Genomic DNA, 16,444 nt, shown 5'->3' with positions numbered 1-16,444 from the left:
AGACTTCCTTTTGAATCTGAAGGATAGTTTAAACTAATTTATTACATTAAAAGTGTTACTTTTGTGACATTAGCTTTTTTTTTCTTTTGTTTTGGTTAAACCACAAAAGACAGCAAGCTCCTGAGAGCTATCTGACAATGTATTTGTCTCTGTCTCTGGGAATCCTGTAACATCCCACTGAATAGATGTCAGAAGGTTTGTCAGAGTATGTGATTTTATGTATATGGTCTTATGACAAATAAACAGGAAAAAATTAGGAGGAAGACTGCGATGCTGTTCATCTCTAAGCAGGAGAGGAACCTCTAATGGACTAGCAGGAAAAGTGCCAGTAGCTTCTGTTCCTCATGGAACAACATGGAGTGTGCTGTCCTTATGACTGCATATGCAAAACTCAGAGTACATTAATCTACTTTTAAGTGAAATGGAAGCAATGGCATTAATTCCTTTTTTACTTACTTTACTGGAATTATTCATCCCGTGAATTTGGGGTCAGGATAGAGAATATTAAAAAGGGAAGAACTGAAGTTTTAAGTAAATGTTTTTAAAATGTGATTGACAGCTTTTGAAAACAAATAACTTGGATTTCCCCTATTTTTTAAGGACAATTTGGAGTTCCGATTGCATCTCCGATATGAGTTTCTAATGCTGGGAATTCAACCCGTCATTGACAAGCTCAGAGGACACGAGAATGCCACACTGGACAGGTAAGACTTATTTTCTGAGAACTGCTACTGGTGAACAGAAAGACTTCTTAGAAACTCTTCTCTATTTCAGACAGCTTATTCTGTCTCTTCTTGAGACTGACTCCATAAAAAAACAAAAAGAAAATAAAAAAATATATATTTATCCTAAAATTAACATCAGCAGATGAAGTAGGAAACATACATACTAAGTTGGCAGAGGCTGTGGCAAAGGAGTTCCTCAATTGTTTTTTTTCTCAGCAGGGGATGGCAGTCAGAATGAAAAATACAAAAAGTATTCTAATTGTTTTCTCTTGAAGCAAAACTGGAACAAAAGCCTGTCCTGGTAGGAGGCATGGAAGCCAGTAGTTCATTGACTTCATTGTGACTGAGTATGTGTGGTCTAAGTGCAGGTTCTGAGTTTCCAAGTTGTATGACTGTAGTTTGCTGCAGAGCTGGAACCAGGAATGGTGCTTTTGATCTTCAACATTATAAGCAAGAATAAGAAAATCTGTCCTATAGATGATCTGTATTCCTTTGGACAGTAACCAGGAATGTTTAGAAGGGACTTAGTTGGATTTTACAAGTTAGGAGAATAACAAAGGTTTGAGAGGATTTCAGATGCCTGGATTACAAAGACTCTTGTACCAGATCTGTACAGGAAAATGTGCCACACCCTTTCTCCACATCACCTGCTGTGCTCCAGTCTCTATGTAAGAAAACTCCAGATGGTCAAATGTGTCACTCACCAGGTCACCCAGATCCAGACATAGTCATGTTGCTGTGTTTATCAATAGGCATATCTAGAGGCTGTTGAGAACTGATCCACTGAATGCATTTCTGCTTCGCTGCTTAAAAGAAACAACTTGTAATGATCCAATACCTGCCTAGCAAGTGTGGTGTGGACTTTTTAGAACTGTATTATCACTGCAGGCATTGCATTCACCAAAAAGAGAATATCACTTTCCTATTTTATGTTTATCTTTTCCACCTTACCTCAACACAGAGTTAGAGTGTGTGCACCTCTGCCAGCCTTTTCTTTTGGCCCGCCACTGACCCCCTTGCCTTGCATACCTGTGACAGCACTTCATGTAAGAAAGGTTTGCCAATTTCCACATGTTCTAGCTGAACTGAGGTTTTGCTGCTTCTCTAGTGACACACTTAGTTTGTCTGAATCGTGCCATGAACATTGGCAGATGTCTTGTTATTCTGTTTCCTCTTAGACATTTAGATTTCTTTGAGATGGTCAGAAATGAAGATGACCTGGAGCTTGCCAAGCGGTTTGACCTGGTAAGTTTTTCTTTGTAGTACATGAACTGGCCAAAGCTGAACTTGCATCCTTTTGGGATGCTTCTTGCACCTTTCCTTTGTGCTCCCTAAAACTAATGTTTGGCTTTGATGCTGGAAGTGGTTGATGCTCTTGTTTTCACTGTTTCTCATTTAGCAAGCAGGAGGTTTGCATTGTGTGAACAATGAAAACAGTGGTCACACAAAGGGCTTCTGATGAGTATCTTTGATAAAAAACTTCTTTCTTTTGTTTGCCTGAATGTTCAGAAGTGGAGGAGGTTCTCTACCATGCTCTTAGGTTCTCAGTCCTGACGATCCGGATGTCTTCTAGTTTCAGACATCCCCTTTGCAGGACTATGGGTGAAGTTTGGGCTATTTTCTGATTTTCTTCCCAAGATTACATGTAACTCTGCTGATAACTGTTGCCTCAGAGCCTGTGGACAGCATCAGTATTTTAGAATATGTGGATTTTGAAGACTAACATAGAGACAACCTCTAGCATCAATAAAAAGCTGTAGGGTCCTGAATGGTTTAATCCCCTCTTTCTTTGTGTGCAGCAAGAGCTGTTCACACAGATACAGAACAACTGAGTCTTTCTTGCTTAGATTCTACTATATGTGCCACCAGTTTCCAGGACCCAAATGTTTTGCTTGCTCCAGAACAGTTCTTTGTGGCTTTGCATGGTTCCCACCTTTCTAGCCTTTTACTTTGGGGATCTTTTCCATACTGGATAGGGATGACAATGGTGGTGTCAAAGACCCTTGTGCCTGTTCCTGGAAGCTGCAGCTGGGCATGGCAGGAGACTTTGCAGAGGTCCAATTGCTGGAAATTTGCCTGTCTTTGTATTGACTGGCTCTTTCACAGTTAATCAGGCTTTTACTGTGGATGGTTTTTCTCTTTTCTCACTTCAGATCCACATTGATACAAAAAGTGCCTCTCAGATGTTTGAGTTGATCAAGAAGAGATTGAAGCATACAGATGCCTATCCCTATTTGTTATCCATCCTCCAGCACTGCTTGCAGATGCCATGTGAGTACATTTACAGATTTCCAGAGAAGAGGTATTGGAGAACTGGGTGAAACTCTGGTGTAGGTACAAGTTCACAGATACCAGGGCACACACTGCCACACTGCCATTGTCTCCCATTCAGAACTTGGCTGTGGCTAAGGAACTTGGTATCTTACACTGAAAAATTTTTGTTGCAATACTTAGGGCAGCAGTTTGACCTCTCTGCACTTGTAAATAAAATTGAGTAGCTGAGACATTCCAGTTAGTCACTGACATAGCTTTTAATTATTTTAAATCAGAAGTTTTAAAAAAGAGTCCTTGTGCTATAGATCAGGGAATTCCCAGAAAGAGATAGCATTTGGAATATTAAAAAAGACACTGAAGATTTTTTTCTGGTGAAACAGTACAGTACTGAAAGCTGTTCTGCCAGTGGGAAATTCCACAGTAAGTCATCAGACTGCTGTCTCATGGCAGTGCTCTAATGGAGAGCTCCCAAACGCAAAGTGAAAATAATACTGGAATTTACTTCCAAAGGAAGTGATAAGAATCTTCTTATTAACTGCAATAAAATAATTCAGTTATGCATCCAGAGTGTAACAGCAGGATCACTAAAGAACTGCCTGCCTTGATCCTGTTAGGTGTGAGGTGCTGGTTTTCCATGATTTCCATCTGTATTTGAGCAATCAAACCGAGAAGGGAACATGAGGGAGATGTACTGGGGTGTGCTTTTCAGCAAGCAGTGTGATGTGTGGTATGTTCTCAGGCTCTCATTAGATTCAAGTACAGCAATGCATAAATTTGAGCAGTACTTAGTCTCAGTGGCCTCTTTGATATTGCTTTTTAGAACAGAGCTTGAGCTTTATGTATTGACTGGGATTTTTGGTGGCAGAAAGACCAAATCCTGTAAGGCCAGGGCAGGATTATACTGGAGCAGTTTTAAAGAGCCTAAAGATCTTGGTTATGTAACTTAAAGAGTTGAGGTGAATTCAATGTTGCTCTGGCTCTTCTGTTTGGATATCCATGGGATCAGTACCTTTGGTTCAAATTCTGTTCTTTATCTCTGCACTTTCCAGTCATGTTTGTATGAATTTTTCATGCCAGTTGAGTTTCACTGACCTGCAGATAACCAAACATGCAGATAGAACACCTCATTGTTTCTACAGTGATCTCAACATCAAGCCCCAGAAAACACTGAGTGTTAGTTATCACAAAGGAATCCTTTTTATAGATGCTTAGTGTGCAATTTATAGCTAACCTGTCAGAAGGGCTGCATAGCCTGAATGTGCACATCAGGCACAAAGTTGCCTGTGCCTGTTATGAGCTGTCCCAGTATGCCAGGTGTTTGTAAATAAGATGCTAGCAACTGCTCAGAGTTAGTCTTTGTGTTCTGTAATTCATCACACATGGGACTGAGATGAAAGGTGGAGAGGAAAGAATGCCAGTTTGTTGGCAAGTCTGGGCACTTTGGCATGGAATTGGAAGATCTCATGGGTTGGTCTTTTTTCAATACAGATAAGAGGAATGGAGGAAACTTCCAGCAGTGGCAACTGTTGGACAGAATACTCCAACAAATTGTTCTTCAGGATGAACGAGGGGATGATCCAGATATAGCTCCATTGGAAAACTTCAATGTCAAAAATATCATTAAAATGTAAGCTGCTTTATTATTGTTTATTTCTGTTATGCAGGTATAAGGATATGATCAGTATGCAGGTGCTTAAGAAATAAAATATCATATGTGAGGACTTCCTCATTTCAACTTACAGCTTCTCCTTGTCCTGTTAAGTAGTTAAGTCTTCTAAGTAGTTTCCTTCTAATGACATCTTAGCTTGGCAGTATTTCCCTGCAAAGTCATTGTATTTGACTTCTAGTAACTGTTATTCTGGTTAGAGGATCAGAAAAAATGCTCATGATTTTATAACAAGGCTTCCTCGTGCCTTTTTTAATTCGGGATGCTCATGAAAGCTTTCCTTGATATTAAAAAGTAAAAATAATATCATAGTCTCTATGTAGATCCCATTCCTACTAATGAGCACATGGTTTAGAAAGATTGCAAATAGGGGAAAGCAGTCCCCACTTGGCACACAAAACCTCTTACCTCTTCATAAAATGTCTGTTTGCTCTCACCCACGGACTTGGTTGAGGGCATTACCATTATTTTTTCCCATAGGATGCATCATTTGAGAAGTCTAGCTACATGAGCTGGCTCTCTTCTCAACTTCCCTGTTCTCAGTCCTTTTTTAGCCAAACTTTTGGATTCTTCATTTCATCCAACTGCCTCTGCAGGTAATTCATGGCCCATTACCCTTCCGAATTATCCACTGAAAAGAACATTTATAGAACATAAGTCCTATATGAAACCAAATTCTCCTGTACTAAAAATTTTACAGTTCCTTTTGTTATAGGTGTGAGCCAACATCGAAACTGATTTCTTGTCATGGAAAAATACAGTGGTGTTGGATACCAGACTTCATTGTAGATTTCATGCCTGATCTTCCCTTTCTGCTTTCATAGCTACTCCTATTCTGCATATCTAATCAATCCCTAGCATGCCCTGCATATTTTCTGTCAGTAATAGGAAATAGCTGTGCCCGTATGAGATATGAGAATTGCCTTGTCGCTGATGTATTACCCAATAGAGAAGTGTTCTTCCTCCTTGTAAGAAAGAAAAAATAGAACCACAGAGATTAGGAAAAAAAAATGGCAATCTGGTCTTATATTAAGGATGGGGTAATTTGTAACCCATAGCAGCTGTGATTATTTTAGTGAAGACCTCTCTCTTTCAAAATAAGTAGACTTGGCACTTTGAGGGCATTACCTGAAGACAGGAATGTATCAGGAATTTCTTCCACAGCCATTCCTTTATCCCATTTTATGACGTTGAGTAAAAAGGCATCCTTTTCCTATTAGTTGTAGTCTAGGGAGCAGAATCTGGATCCAGAAGGACCACTGGCGTGATCCTGTTTAAACTTGTACACTTACCAGGTTGCCTTTTGCTGATCACTTTGCAAAATGGCCACTTGCCTTTCAACCTGGGTAGCTCAGGAAAAGTTTAAATGATCTCATTTCCTCTTTCAGGCTGGTGAATGAAAATGAGGTCAAGCAGTGGAGGGATCAGGCAGAGAAGTTCCGGAAAGGTGAGTTCATCCTCTTTGCTTGCATAGGCAGAAACTGATCCCAATTCATTCACAGAGCAGTGAGCAGCAGAGCTGGGCACAACGTTTCCTTTTGCAGACATTTTGTGTCATGGTGAACAGTTTGTGTATTTCACAGGAAGGGGGTTCCTTCAGTCCTCACATGAAGTGATTTTACAGTCTAACTGAAACTTAGGCATTGCTGTCTTGATCACTGAAGGTTCTTGTCAAGACAGTCAGACTCTATTTTCTTTTTCTTGCTCTCATTATACGTCCCTGCTTGAGCTGCCAGAAGTGTCAGTTTTATTTCAGCTTTATTAACCTACATCTCCTCAGGGACTGTTCATGAGCTTTGTTTCATCAGTCCCACTTGCGTGTTCCCCCTAGACCATGCAGAGCTGATGAGCAGGCTAGAGAAGAAGGAGCGGGAATGTGAAACAAAAACCCAGGAGAAGGATGAAATGATGAAGACACTGAACAAAATGAAGGACAAGCTGCAGAAGGAATCCTTGGAGCTGCGCCAGACCCGAGACCAGATGAATGATCTGGTGGCTCAGCTTAATGAGTTCTCGGTATGAGACTGGGAGTCTTCCCCATCCTTGTTTAAAAGCTGCTAACTAGTGAATGATGAACAAAAGCATGTTATACATGAAGCACATCTGTGGTCATAATGGAGAATACTTAGAAGCTGCTCAGCTTTTAGATGAGACCAAAATCCCTGAGCTGGTGGTATAGAATGGTTCATGCATGGGCTGCTCCATTCCTTCTCCTCAGCTACCTTCCTTGCAGGAGCTGCTGAGGCACGTGTCCTCCTCCAGCCATAATTTTCCTTGCTGAGTGGGGTGGCCCTGGTTATTATTTCAGTGGAATAGAGAGAAACCTCCCTGATACAAAAGTACGTAAGAAACAGGATTCCTATCATGCTGCAAGAGCATCTGAACTGTCACAGAGTTCTGCAAAAGTGGCATTTGCAGATGCTCCCTCCTGTTTGGTGTTCCTTTCTATCCCAGCAGTGTGTCTGAGCCACCAGAACACAGCCCTGAGAAGTTAGACACTGCAGAAGGCAGATTCATTTCCTCCTCCCCTCTCCCACTTTGCATTACTGAGGCCTAATGACAGGTATTCAGTGTTTCAAACCCTTAGCTTTTAAACCCAGGAGTTCAAAAGTTCATAAGATTGAACTTTTCTCTTTTTTCGTACATAAGGAGAAAATAATACATTTTGGCTTCTTTTACTAGCTTTCTGTTTTTCTGAGCCATTTATGGTTCCTTTTTCAAGCTCTTCTCCACAACTCCACGGGCTTGAAACTTTCTCTTAAATGAAAGCTGAGATTCCTCCCTTTATTGGATGGCTTTGAGTGCAAGAGGCTTTAAAGAAAACATAAAATATTTTGAGAGTCGTAATAAAATCACATCAGCTGGCAACATGGAGTTATTGTGCCTTTTAAACTGTTTGCTTTCTTTTTCTCTGTGTTTTTTATTTTCCAGCAAGGGGGCAGCATTTCCTTCCCACCCCCACCACCCCCTCCTCCAGGTGGCCCATTAGCTTTGTCCTCTTCTCATATGTCTGAGAATTTGCCACCACTGCCACCTCCTCTGCCTTTCTCCAGCTGTCCCCCACCTCCTGCTCCACCACCTCCACCAGGAGGACCTCCTCCTCCACCAGGAGCACCACCTTTCTTCAGCATGGGGGTGCCACCCCCTTCAACAACCACCTTCAGCACCAGTGGCCCCAGTCTGAAGAAGAAATCTATCCCACAGCCTTCACATCCACTGAAATCCTTCAACTGGGCTAAGCTGAGTGAGGTAAGAAACTGCATTACTCAATTGATTTACTGTCTGAGTATATGCCAGTGTTGATTAATGCCATGAAATGCAAAGTGGCATAGAAGCAAGTGGCCTTCTGTGGGCTGTGGTCAGTAGGAGTCATTAACTGTATTTAGGGGTTCTCCCCAGTTCTTGAGCAGTGCAGCACATCCCCTGTGATAGATTGAGCTGCATAGGTCTGGCCATGCAAATGATCTGGTCAAGCAAAGCTGTAGTGGGACTGAATACCTCAGTGAGAGCTGGACATCTCCAGGACTGCTGTGCCAGAGCTGCCCTCACTTGTACACCAGGGAAAAACGGGTGACCAGAGCCAATGTGGGCAAAACATGGTGAGAACCATCTGGAAAACCATCCAGCCACCTCTACTCTGGCAGGAGCCATCACCAAGGAGAGAAAGGTGTCCTGATTCTCCTCACTGTTTGCTCATGGCCATGAGGGAAGCTGCCTTTCTCCTTGAATGGTTATAACTCTGTCGGTAGGTGATAAAACTCCAGGTTGGCAAAAAAAACCAACAAATCCCAGAGGACTTGGATTCTTCCTGTTGCACTCATTTTTCTTCTGCCTTGGTTGTGTCTCCTTCTCCTTCCCTTCTCTCTTCTCCTTCTCTCTCTTTTTCCCTTCTCCTGCTCCCTCCTCTTCTCTTTAGGTCTTAATTTTTTTAACTGATTTAGAAAGAAAAAAAGTGTCTGTGTTGAGTTTGGATTTCTGCCTAGAAACCCAGGTTCTCTTTTAGACTGAAACTCACCCAGGGCCCAACTCCGGCATTTGGAATGAGTGTCCAGGGACCTCTGGAATGCCACAAGAATTCTCTCTCCCCCTCTCCCCTTTTCTTTAAAATAAAGTGAAGTGAAATATTTGCTGCACCGTCTGTGCTTGTCTGTCAAGGCCACGTGGGGGGTGTGGGAGAGAATGTAAGGACAAGGATTTATTTTCCTTTGCAGAACATGGAACTTAGTGCTCTGAAGAAAAGAAATAATAACTAATACATGTATATATATGAATTTATATGAAAAAGAGAGAGTCACAGGTGTTTCTGTTTAGTGTACAGTAACTGTAGGCTTATCCTGCCCTCTGGATAAGAGTGAAGGCAGCTGTGCTAATAAAATTGAGGACCTGGGTGGTGAGATGGCTAAAAGACACTATTTTGAGGATGGCAAAATAGTTGGGAAAAGGGGCATGAGAGGGTGGGGCCTTCATTTTGGAGTGTCTGCCAGTGTTAGTGTTTTGAACCTGGTATGGTCTCTGCAGAAGAGCAGAGATTGTGGTGTCAATGCAGGTATCTCATGCTGTTACTTGGGTTGCACTTTGTTATGGAATTATTTAATTTCACTGACTGCTGGAAAAGTGAAATGGTGGTCATCTTCCTCATTTGGTCATCTTCCTCATTTATCCTAGATTTCCTGCTTTGGTATCTTTCTATTCACATGGATATGAATCTTCTGAGCACAGTCATTAGTAGGTTGGATGGGCTTTGTCATGCCTTTTGTTACCTTTGCTGCACTTCTGTGGTGTTCTCCTGAACTGAGCTGTCAGAGTAGCCAGACTGGAATGAGTGAGGACTCAAAACAAACACACTGTCTGGGAGCAGCACATTTTGAGTTTTTGAGCCTGGGAAACTGAGGCTTGGAAGTGTGCGCAGTATTTTTGTGGTTTGTGGTAGGGTTTAACTTCCAATTCACAAGAATACAATTTTTCCCCACAAAAACGTTTTGAGGAACAATACATGAAACACAGCAAGGTGAGGGAACACAGCATTGGAAACAGCTGTACATAAAATTAGGGCTGCAAGTAGGTATTCAAATATTCAGCTCTTAGTTATCTCTGCATACTATTTAGATCACCTTTCTCCAAGCAATTAGTTCAGAGTCTCTCTCAGGAGATTTTTCAGGTAAGTGTGAAGGTGACTGAGGCAGCCCACAAGCGAGCAAACTCCTCTCTGTCCCTGCAGCCTGCCTCGAGGCAGTGAGGGAAAGCCAACAGAGGCCAACAGGAGTGTGGACAAGGCTGGCTGAGATGGATTTGTCTGCAATATACTTTCTCAGTAGTGGAATCAAGGCTGTTCTCCAGGGCAGTTCATGTGACACCTTTTTTTTCCAATGCTGATTTTGTCTTTGGAAGAAAAGAACTGAGCTGCTGGGTATTGGGAGAAATATCAAGCATAGTCAGGCTCTTAGCAGTTGGCAATAACAGATTGTCCACAGTTCCCATGGGCACCACAAGAAAAAGTTTGACTGGAAGGGATCTATGCTTCTAACAAGGAAACTCCAACAGCCCACTAATTTCCATTGAGAATTAAGGACTTTGTGCTAGTTTTGATGTAAGCTAATGACCAGTGGCAAAGACATTTGCATGCCTGCATGGCCTGAGTTCTGATGAAGCCCTTCCACACCACAGCTCCATTCATACAGCACTGTGGCATTGTTTGTGAGTTCCATTCATACAGCACTACAGTAGTGCTGGTGCCAAGGATCTCTGTTTTTTAAGAAAAAGATATTGCAATATAACCACTGTAATATCCTGGAAGGATTCCGTTCTTTGTTTCTGGGCAGCAATGCTCTCTCACTCTGAGTTTTACACAACACCAAAGGTCAGACACCAAACATTTATGGTTAATCCAAGCAATGGACTGGTTTCAAGAAAATTGGAGTGTGGACTAATAGTTACCTATTTGATAAATATAAACATTGATTTGAAGCTCTGAGAATAAATCATGTCAGCCTTCAACTGCTCTGCTTCTTATCTCATGTCTGGAGAAGCAGCTTCCCATCAAGTGTCCTGGTAATGACTCTCATCAGTGATGTCAGAGAGCCTTTCTTTAGCCAGCCCTAAATACACCTGACTGAAATAGTTTCATAAGAAAGGTATTTGTTCTACGTGCTATATAGGAGTTTTTTAAAAAGCCCAAAACACACACACATAAAAACAAATCAAAACCACCAAACCCAAATTTCCAAAACAGTCAGTCACATAAACAGAAAGTGTTCATTTTGACACTAATTTTTTTAAAAAATGTTTCTGTAATGTTATCAATGATTCTGATTTCTGGAACTTTTTTCCTGAAAGCAGGCTGAGGTTTATGGCATAAAATGATGAAGGACTGCTGCTAGAGATTCAAAGTTAATGGAAAGAGTTTTCCAAAATTTCATTGTGAAGCTAGTCATAATAGCTGTGGTGGTGCCTAGGCCTACAATGAAATAAAATAGCTGATTAATAAATAGGCAAAAAATACAGCTTTTGCTTGAAGTGGATTTTTCTCACACTGAAGAAAGGATCTAATATTAAGAGAAAAGTTTGGAAAATGTGCTTTGTTCATATCACTTTTCAGATTCATAATGGAATTCTTAATTAAAACTTTAAGTTGCTTCCACTTTTCTGGTTAATATTCTACAAATATTAACCTACTAATAAGCAGGATTGCCTGTTCCAGTATCCACAGAGAACTCATCATTTCCGTGGTTTCTCTGAACCTGCAGGTCAAACAAAGGTACTGTAGGTTTTCACTCATGCTGTGAAGTTACTGAGGCACGATGGACTTTGGTGCCTTCCAGAATATCATTATCTATCTATCAGGGTAAATAAAATTATCCTTTAGGTGTAGCAGAGGACAGCTTGGTATGATTTGCAGTGCCATGAGACGCTGTTATTTTCTAATGTCATTAGGTCTCTCAGCAAACTGGGATTCACTATAAAGGTGGAATGCTGCAACTGCTACAGTGAGTGAATTGTTAAATGCAACATACCAAAAACTCAGCTTGATGGAGCAAATGCCTTGTCAATACTTTTTCTCATAATAAGATGTTTCCTGACCTGGTATGTGTTACCATTCCATTAGAGGATGCTGGGAAGTACAGTTCACAGGGTTTGCTTCTCTAAATGGGCCAAAATTTTCCAAAGCACAGGAACCACAGATCATAGAAGACTTGTAGAATGAATAAATAAATGAATAAACAAATAAATGATGATGGAGAGAAAAACATTACCGATAAAATGATTGCTCTTTTTTTTTTAGTTTCTTTTTTTTTTTTGTCTTTCTAGGGGCAGAGAAGGAAAAAAAAAGAAAAGAAGGAATAAAGGATTTATTTTTAAATTGTTATTTAGGAGACCATAAATATTTTTATGGTGCTGAGGGAATCATTTATCATAGCAACCACATTATGCAAGTCTGTTTCTCTTAAAATACTCTGTCTTCTCTGGGTGATGACAAGAAACTATCAGCCAGTTAATCCATAACTGTGTAAACTGTGTATGAAGAGTTCAGTCCAGGAAGTTATCTGGCGGCAACATGAAAATTTTCAAGGATGGAGCTTATAGTAGAAATAGAAGGGACAGGCCCATTGCAAGTGCTAAATTGTTTATACCTCTGCCTGCCTTGATTTTTCTTTGACTGCATTAGCTATAAAATTGGATTGCTTTGGTCGAAGTTCTGTTTGGGCACACCATTGCAATGGGTGCTGCTTTGGAATTTGTCTTTCTGCTACAAGTAGCATACAAACCATCCTGTACAGAACCAGATTCAACCAAGCTCTTAAAATGAATCTGAATTGAAGTTGAAATTATTTTCATTGGGTTGTTTTCCTGGGAAAGCAGGGGGAGAACTACTCTCTGCAGTCCTATTCTGAGTCCCAGAACTTCCTGTTTTGGCCCCTTTGCAGTTCATTCAGACTAGACTGTTCTGTAGGACATTTTCACTGTTCTTGCCATTAGTGAGGAAACCTCACTCCTGTGAGGTTTTTGCAGTTGGACAGGTAGATGGGCAAGACTCACGAGTAGCTGTCTTGAGTCACATCCAGCCTCTGCCAAACACAGCATATAGGTTTTTGGCATCCTCAGGGCTCTATCCCAGTGATGACTCCAAGGACTCCTGTCAAGAAATATTCTACCATTTCAGTGGTTGATTGGGCAGTCTGAAAAAGTGAGGCTCTCAGAGAACTGCTCTGCTGTTCAAATACATCCCTCAGGATTTATAATTCATGGTTTACAAAGCCAGCCTGGAAATTGAATGAGAATGATCACTCTGCCTGGATGCTTCTGCTAAGATTGGCAGTGGAGTTCAGGGCTAGGATAAAAAGAAAATTAATTTTGTCTCCTATTGCTTTGGCTGAGATGAGCCTCTCAGACTTGTTTGCCGTGTTACAGTCACATGTTCTTCCTGCTATGGAAAGAAGAGCCATGCTGATTGCAAGGGCTGATACAATGATAGTGGTGAGCCTGCTCAGGGATGGGTGCTGCTCCCATCTAGGATATGCCCTCACTGTGAATAGCACTGCAGACACCCCTCCTTACCCTCAGGCACTCGCAGGCTGCCTCTGGAGAAAGGGTGTTGGTTTTCCTCCACAATGTCTGCCCTGACAGGAATTTCCTCCAGAACACTTCACACTTTTATTTCCCCCTCATTATCCTCCTCAGTTTTTTTTTCCTTGCTCCTTGAGCCTTGTGGCTTAGCACATTTCCCTCATTCCTTTTGATGACTCCGAATGGGAAGTAGAGCCTGTTCCTAATTAGTTCTGATAATGAAGTGCTAACACACTTTGCTGTGTAGGTACAAGTCAGATTCTTCAGAGCTGGAACCTGTGTGAGGGTTTCATTGCTATTGCTTGTGGTCCCTGGCTTTCTCTGCATCACTGTTCAGCTGGCTCTTTATCTCCTGAGATTTGCTTAGGTCTTTTTTTACAAGCATTTTTGTCCACTTCTTTTTTTCTTTTAATCAGCATTTTCATTATTTTTGCAGTTAATAAAGTACAATAAATATACATGTAGTAAACTAAACGAACTAAGAATAGTGGTGTCAGTGGTGCAACGAGCACCCAAAGCTTGTCCCACACAAACACACCTTAAGAGTCAGTAGGAAGGAGAAGGTAGTTTGACCTTTGTGTCCTTTGCCACAAAGGATATCTGTCCTGAGAATGTCAGCAGGACACCCAAGACCTTCACTTAGTTTAGGATGATTGCCAATTAGCTAATTTGTGTATTTGAGGAGCCTGTTTGTTCTGGTTTGATGGACAGCAATAAGGAGTAGAAGTCTGTGCCTGTCTCCCTCCATGCTAATTATCTGCCAAACAGCTAGGATTCCTGGCATTCACGATAATGTATCATCATGAGGGTTGTGAACATTTCCAGTTACTGAGAATGATGCTGTTTCAGGGATCTGGGTATAGTTTGTGTCTATCTGGCTTGACAAAGACCTCATGTAGACAAGGCAGTTCATGTAATAGGAAACAATTAGACTTCAAAGACTGAAAAGCTTAAAAGTAAAATAAAATAATAATTTAAACTACTTTCACAGGCAGACATAATGAAAGCCACCCACCCTTTAGGCTTTACAAAAGAACCTGGAAAAATTTGCAACAGGGAAGATGTGTCTGGGGTTTGTCATGCATCAGTGCTTTTCCTAAGCTTTTTCATCCTAATGGTAACACTCCTTTCAGCATGACACAATTGTTGTGTTAGACAGATGGCCACTCTTGAAAGGAAATATGCTGTGGGATCATGGATAATGCTTGAGATGTGGTCTGCTAGTCTTGGAATGTGCCTTTTCATTAGAGTCTTGCTATGATGAAAACTACAAAATAGTATTTTAAAAACAAACAAACAAACAAAAAAAAACCAAAACCAAAATCCCAAAACGAAATACTGTTTTTTCTCCTCTGACTCTTGAAACAAAGTGTGGCCTCTAAAATGACAGCAGCAGTAAATAGCAATGTGACCAGTGAGTAGAAAAGAAAATGATTTATCCAAATGGGATTGGATGGTCCTAGCTAAATATTTTTGCTATCTAGTTAAAATATGTTCTTTCTGTTTAGGAGAGGATCCATGGCACAATCTGGAATGAGATTGATGATTTAAAGGCATTCAAGGTGCTGGATCTAGAAGATTTTGAAAAGATGTTCTCCGCATATCAGAGGCACCAGGTAGGAGTGAACTCTTCTATAACTTTTCTGTCTTGAATTTCTGGAGGAGAAAGGAATACACAACAGTGGTCTGAGCCCTTGGCCACCTGCAGTCAGCCTGCATCACTTGATGCTCTACCACTGTTCAGAAAATCTGCAGACCAAAAGAAGTTGGGAGGGGCACACGGGGCAGGGTCTAAACTTCTGGTATGGATATACTTCATACTCATGGGCAGCTCTCAGCACCTACCAACAGGTAATGCTCTAGTTAATGTCACTGACCACTGACTTCCAAAAGCTGTGGAGCTTTACATTTATATTTGCATGTCAAACTTCCTGTTTCTCCCATTCATCCAGAGACAAAAGGCTGTACTTCCCTGAGTACTGAGCAAGGTGACTGTAGTAGCTGTCTTTCATTTTGTCTGTTTTTTCTTAAACAGCCAGCTGCCTGAAGTGGTTAGGTGACAGAAATGGTCTGAATTACAGATTATAGAACAAACAGCATACTTTAAAAGTGGCCATTTATTAGAATGTCTTTTTTCCCTCCTCTTTTTCCTGGAAAGCAAGTCACTTTCAATCTATCTCCACTGAATGAGATTTAGCAGCAGATGGATTGTACTTTCACTCCTTGAACTCCCCCAGCTTTCCTTTGCTTTTGGACTATTTTCAGTGTTTTGTATGTGGCAGAACTGGCCCATTACTCTGAAGTTTTAGGAAAAGACACAGACCCAACTGTCACAAACAACCTTTATGATTATTCTTTACAGTGATGATAACTACTTCATTAACTGACTCAGTACCTTAAAATCAACAATCCAACCCCTTGTCTTTGGATTTTCCATCTTCTCCCTTCTCTCTTTTTATTTTCTTTCTAATCCAATAAACATAATGAATAACTCTTCTTATTTATGAGCTCACAGCCACATGGATAAGCTGTGAAGAATGTGATGTTAACTGTTGCATGATGAGATTTCATTTCTCATTCTGTTTCTGCAAATAGCTGATGCTGTTTCAGTGGGTCCCTTTCTCCTTCTGTAAATCACATTCCTTGAAAGAAGAACTTAGTTCCCAGAAGGGAAGAAAGGCACACAAAACTTCAGTGCTGTTAAGAGATTGGATTTAGACCCTGTCCCAAGAGCTTCTGTTCCAATGTTTCAGGTGCAAACCTTGCAGCTTCCTCACTACAAATGACCTTGCAAAGCCTTGCTTCCTTTTGTCCCCAAAAACCAAAGCTGAAGCTGTCATGGTCTCAGTTAGAATCATAATATTTATCACTATGTTACCAATCACAGGAAGGCAGCCTGAGCTATTCAGCCATAAACTAACCTGACCCTTACCCCTGCCTCCGTGGGTCTCTGAGCTGTACTCTTCCATCCTCATTAAACACACTTTATGACAGTGGCTCCAGACACTAGAGTAACACTTATGTAAGCTTCTTGTATTTTTGTGCAGTTAGACATCTTGCTGCCCTTACAGCTTTTGTTGAGGTTTTGACATTATTTTGGTGGTGATATTTTCTCTCCTTAAATATTTTGTTGTTGTTACTTTACATGATAGTTCTTCCTATTTCATCCATACTTGCTTCTATGTGAACTGGATTCCAATCAACAAGTCCTCATCAA

The 16,444-nt window shown here is 41.0% G+C and overlaps 1 protein-coding gene across 4 annotated transcripts in view; it reads left to right on the top strand.

Moving 5' to 3' along the window:
• DAAM2 (dishevelled associated activator of morphogenesis 2) overlaps positions 1-16,444 on the top strand; it is a 202,322-nt gene that overhangs the window by 146,217 nt on the left and 39,661 nt on the right. For all 4 annotated transcript variants that reach the window (XM_036380209.1, XM_054514303.1, XM_036380208.1 and 1 more), the window contains 8 exons: positions 601-704; positions 1,904-1,970; positions 2,879-2,996; positions 4,488-4,626; positions 6,054-6,112; positions 6,497-6,681; positions 7,597-7,914; positions 14,736-14,843. In XM_036380209.1, coding sequence (XP_036236102.1) covers positions 601-704; positions 1,904-1,970; positions 2,879-2,996; positions 4,488-4,626; positions 6,054-6,112; positions 6,497-6,681; positions 7,597-7,914; positions 14,736-14,843 — 1,098 coding nt within the window. The remainder of the gene's footprint in view (positions 1-600; positions 705-1,903; positions 1,971-2,878; positions 2,997-4,487; positions 4,627-6,053; positions 6,113-6,496; positions 6,682-7,596; positions 7,915-14,735; positions 14,844-16,444) is intronic.

Source organism: Molothrus ater, chromosome 3 (genome assembly GCF_012460135.2).
Source record: "Molothrus ater isolate BHLD 08-10-18 breed brown headed cowbird chromosome 3, BPBGC_Mater_1.1, whole genome shotgun sequence".
Taxonomy (NCBI): Eukaryota; Metazoa; Chordata; class Aves; order Passeriformes; family Icteridae; genus Molothrus; species Molothrus ater.
Note: the sequence above shows the minus strand (reverse complement) of the source record. Positions and strands in the feature narration are given on the sequence as shown.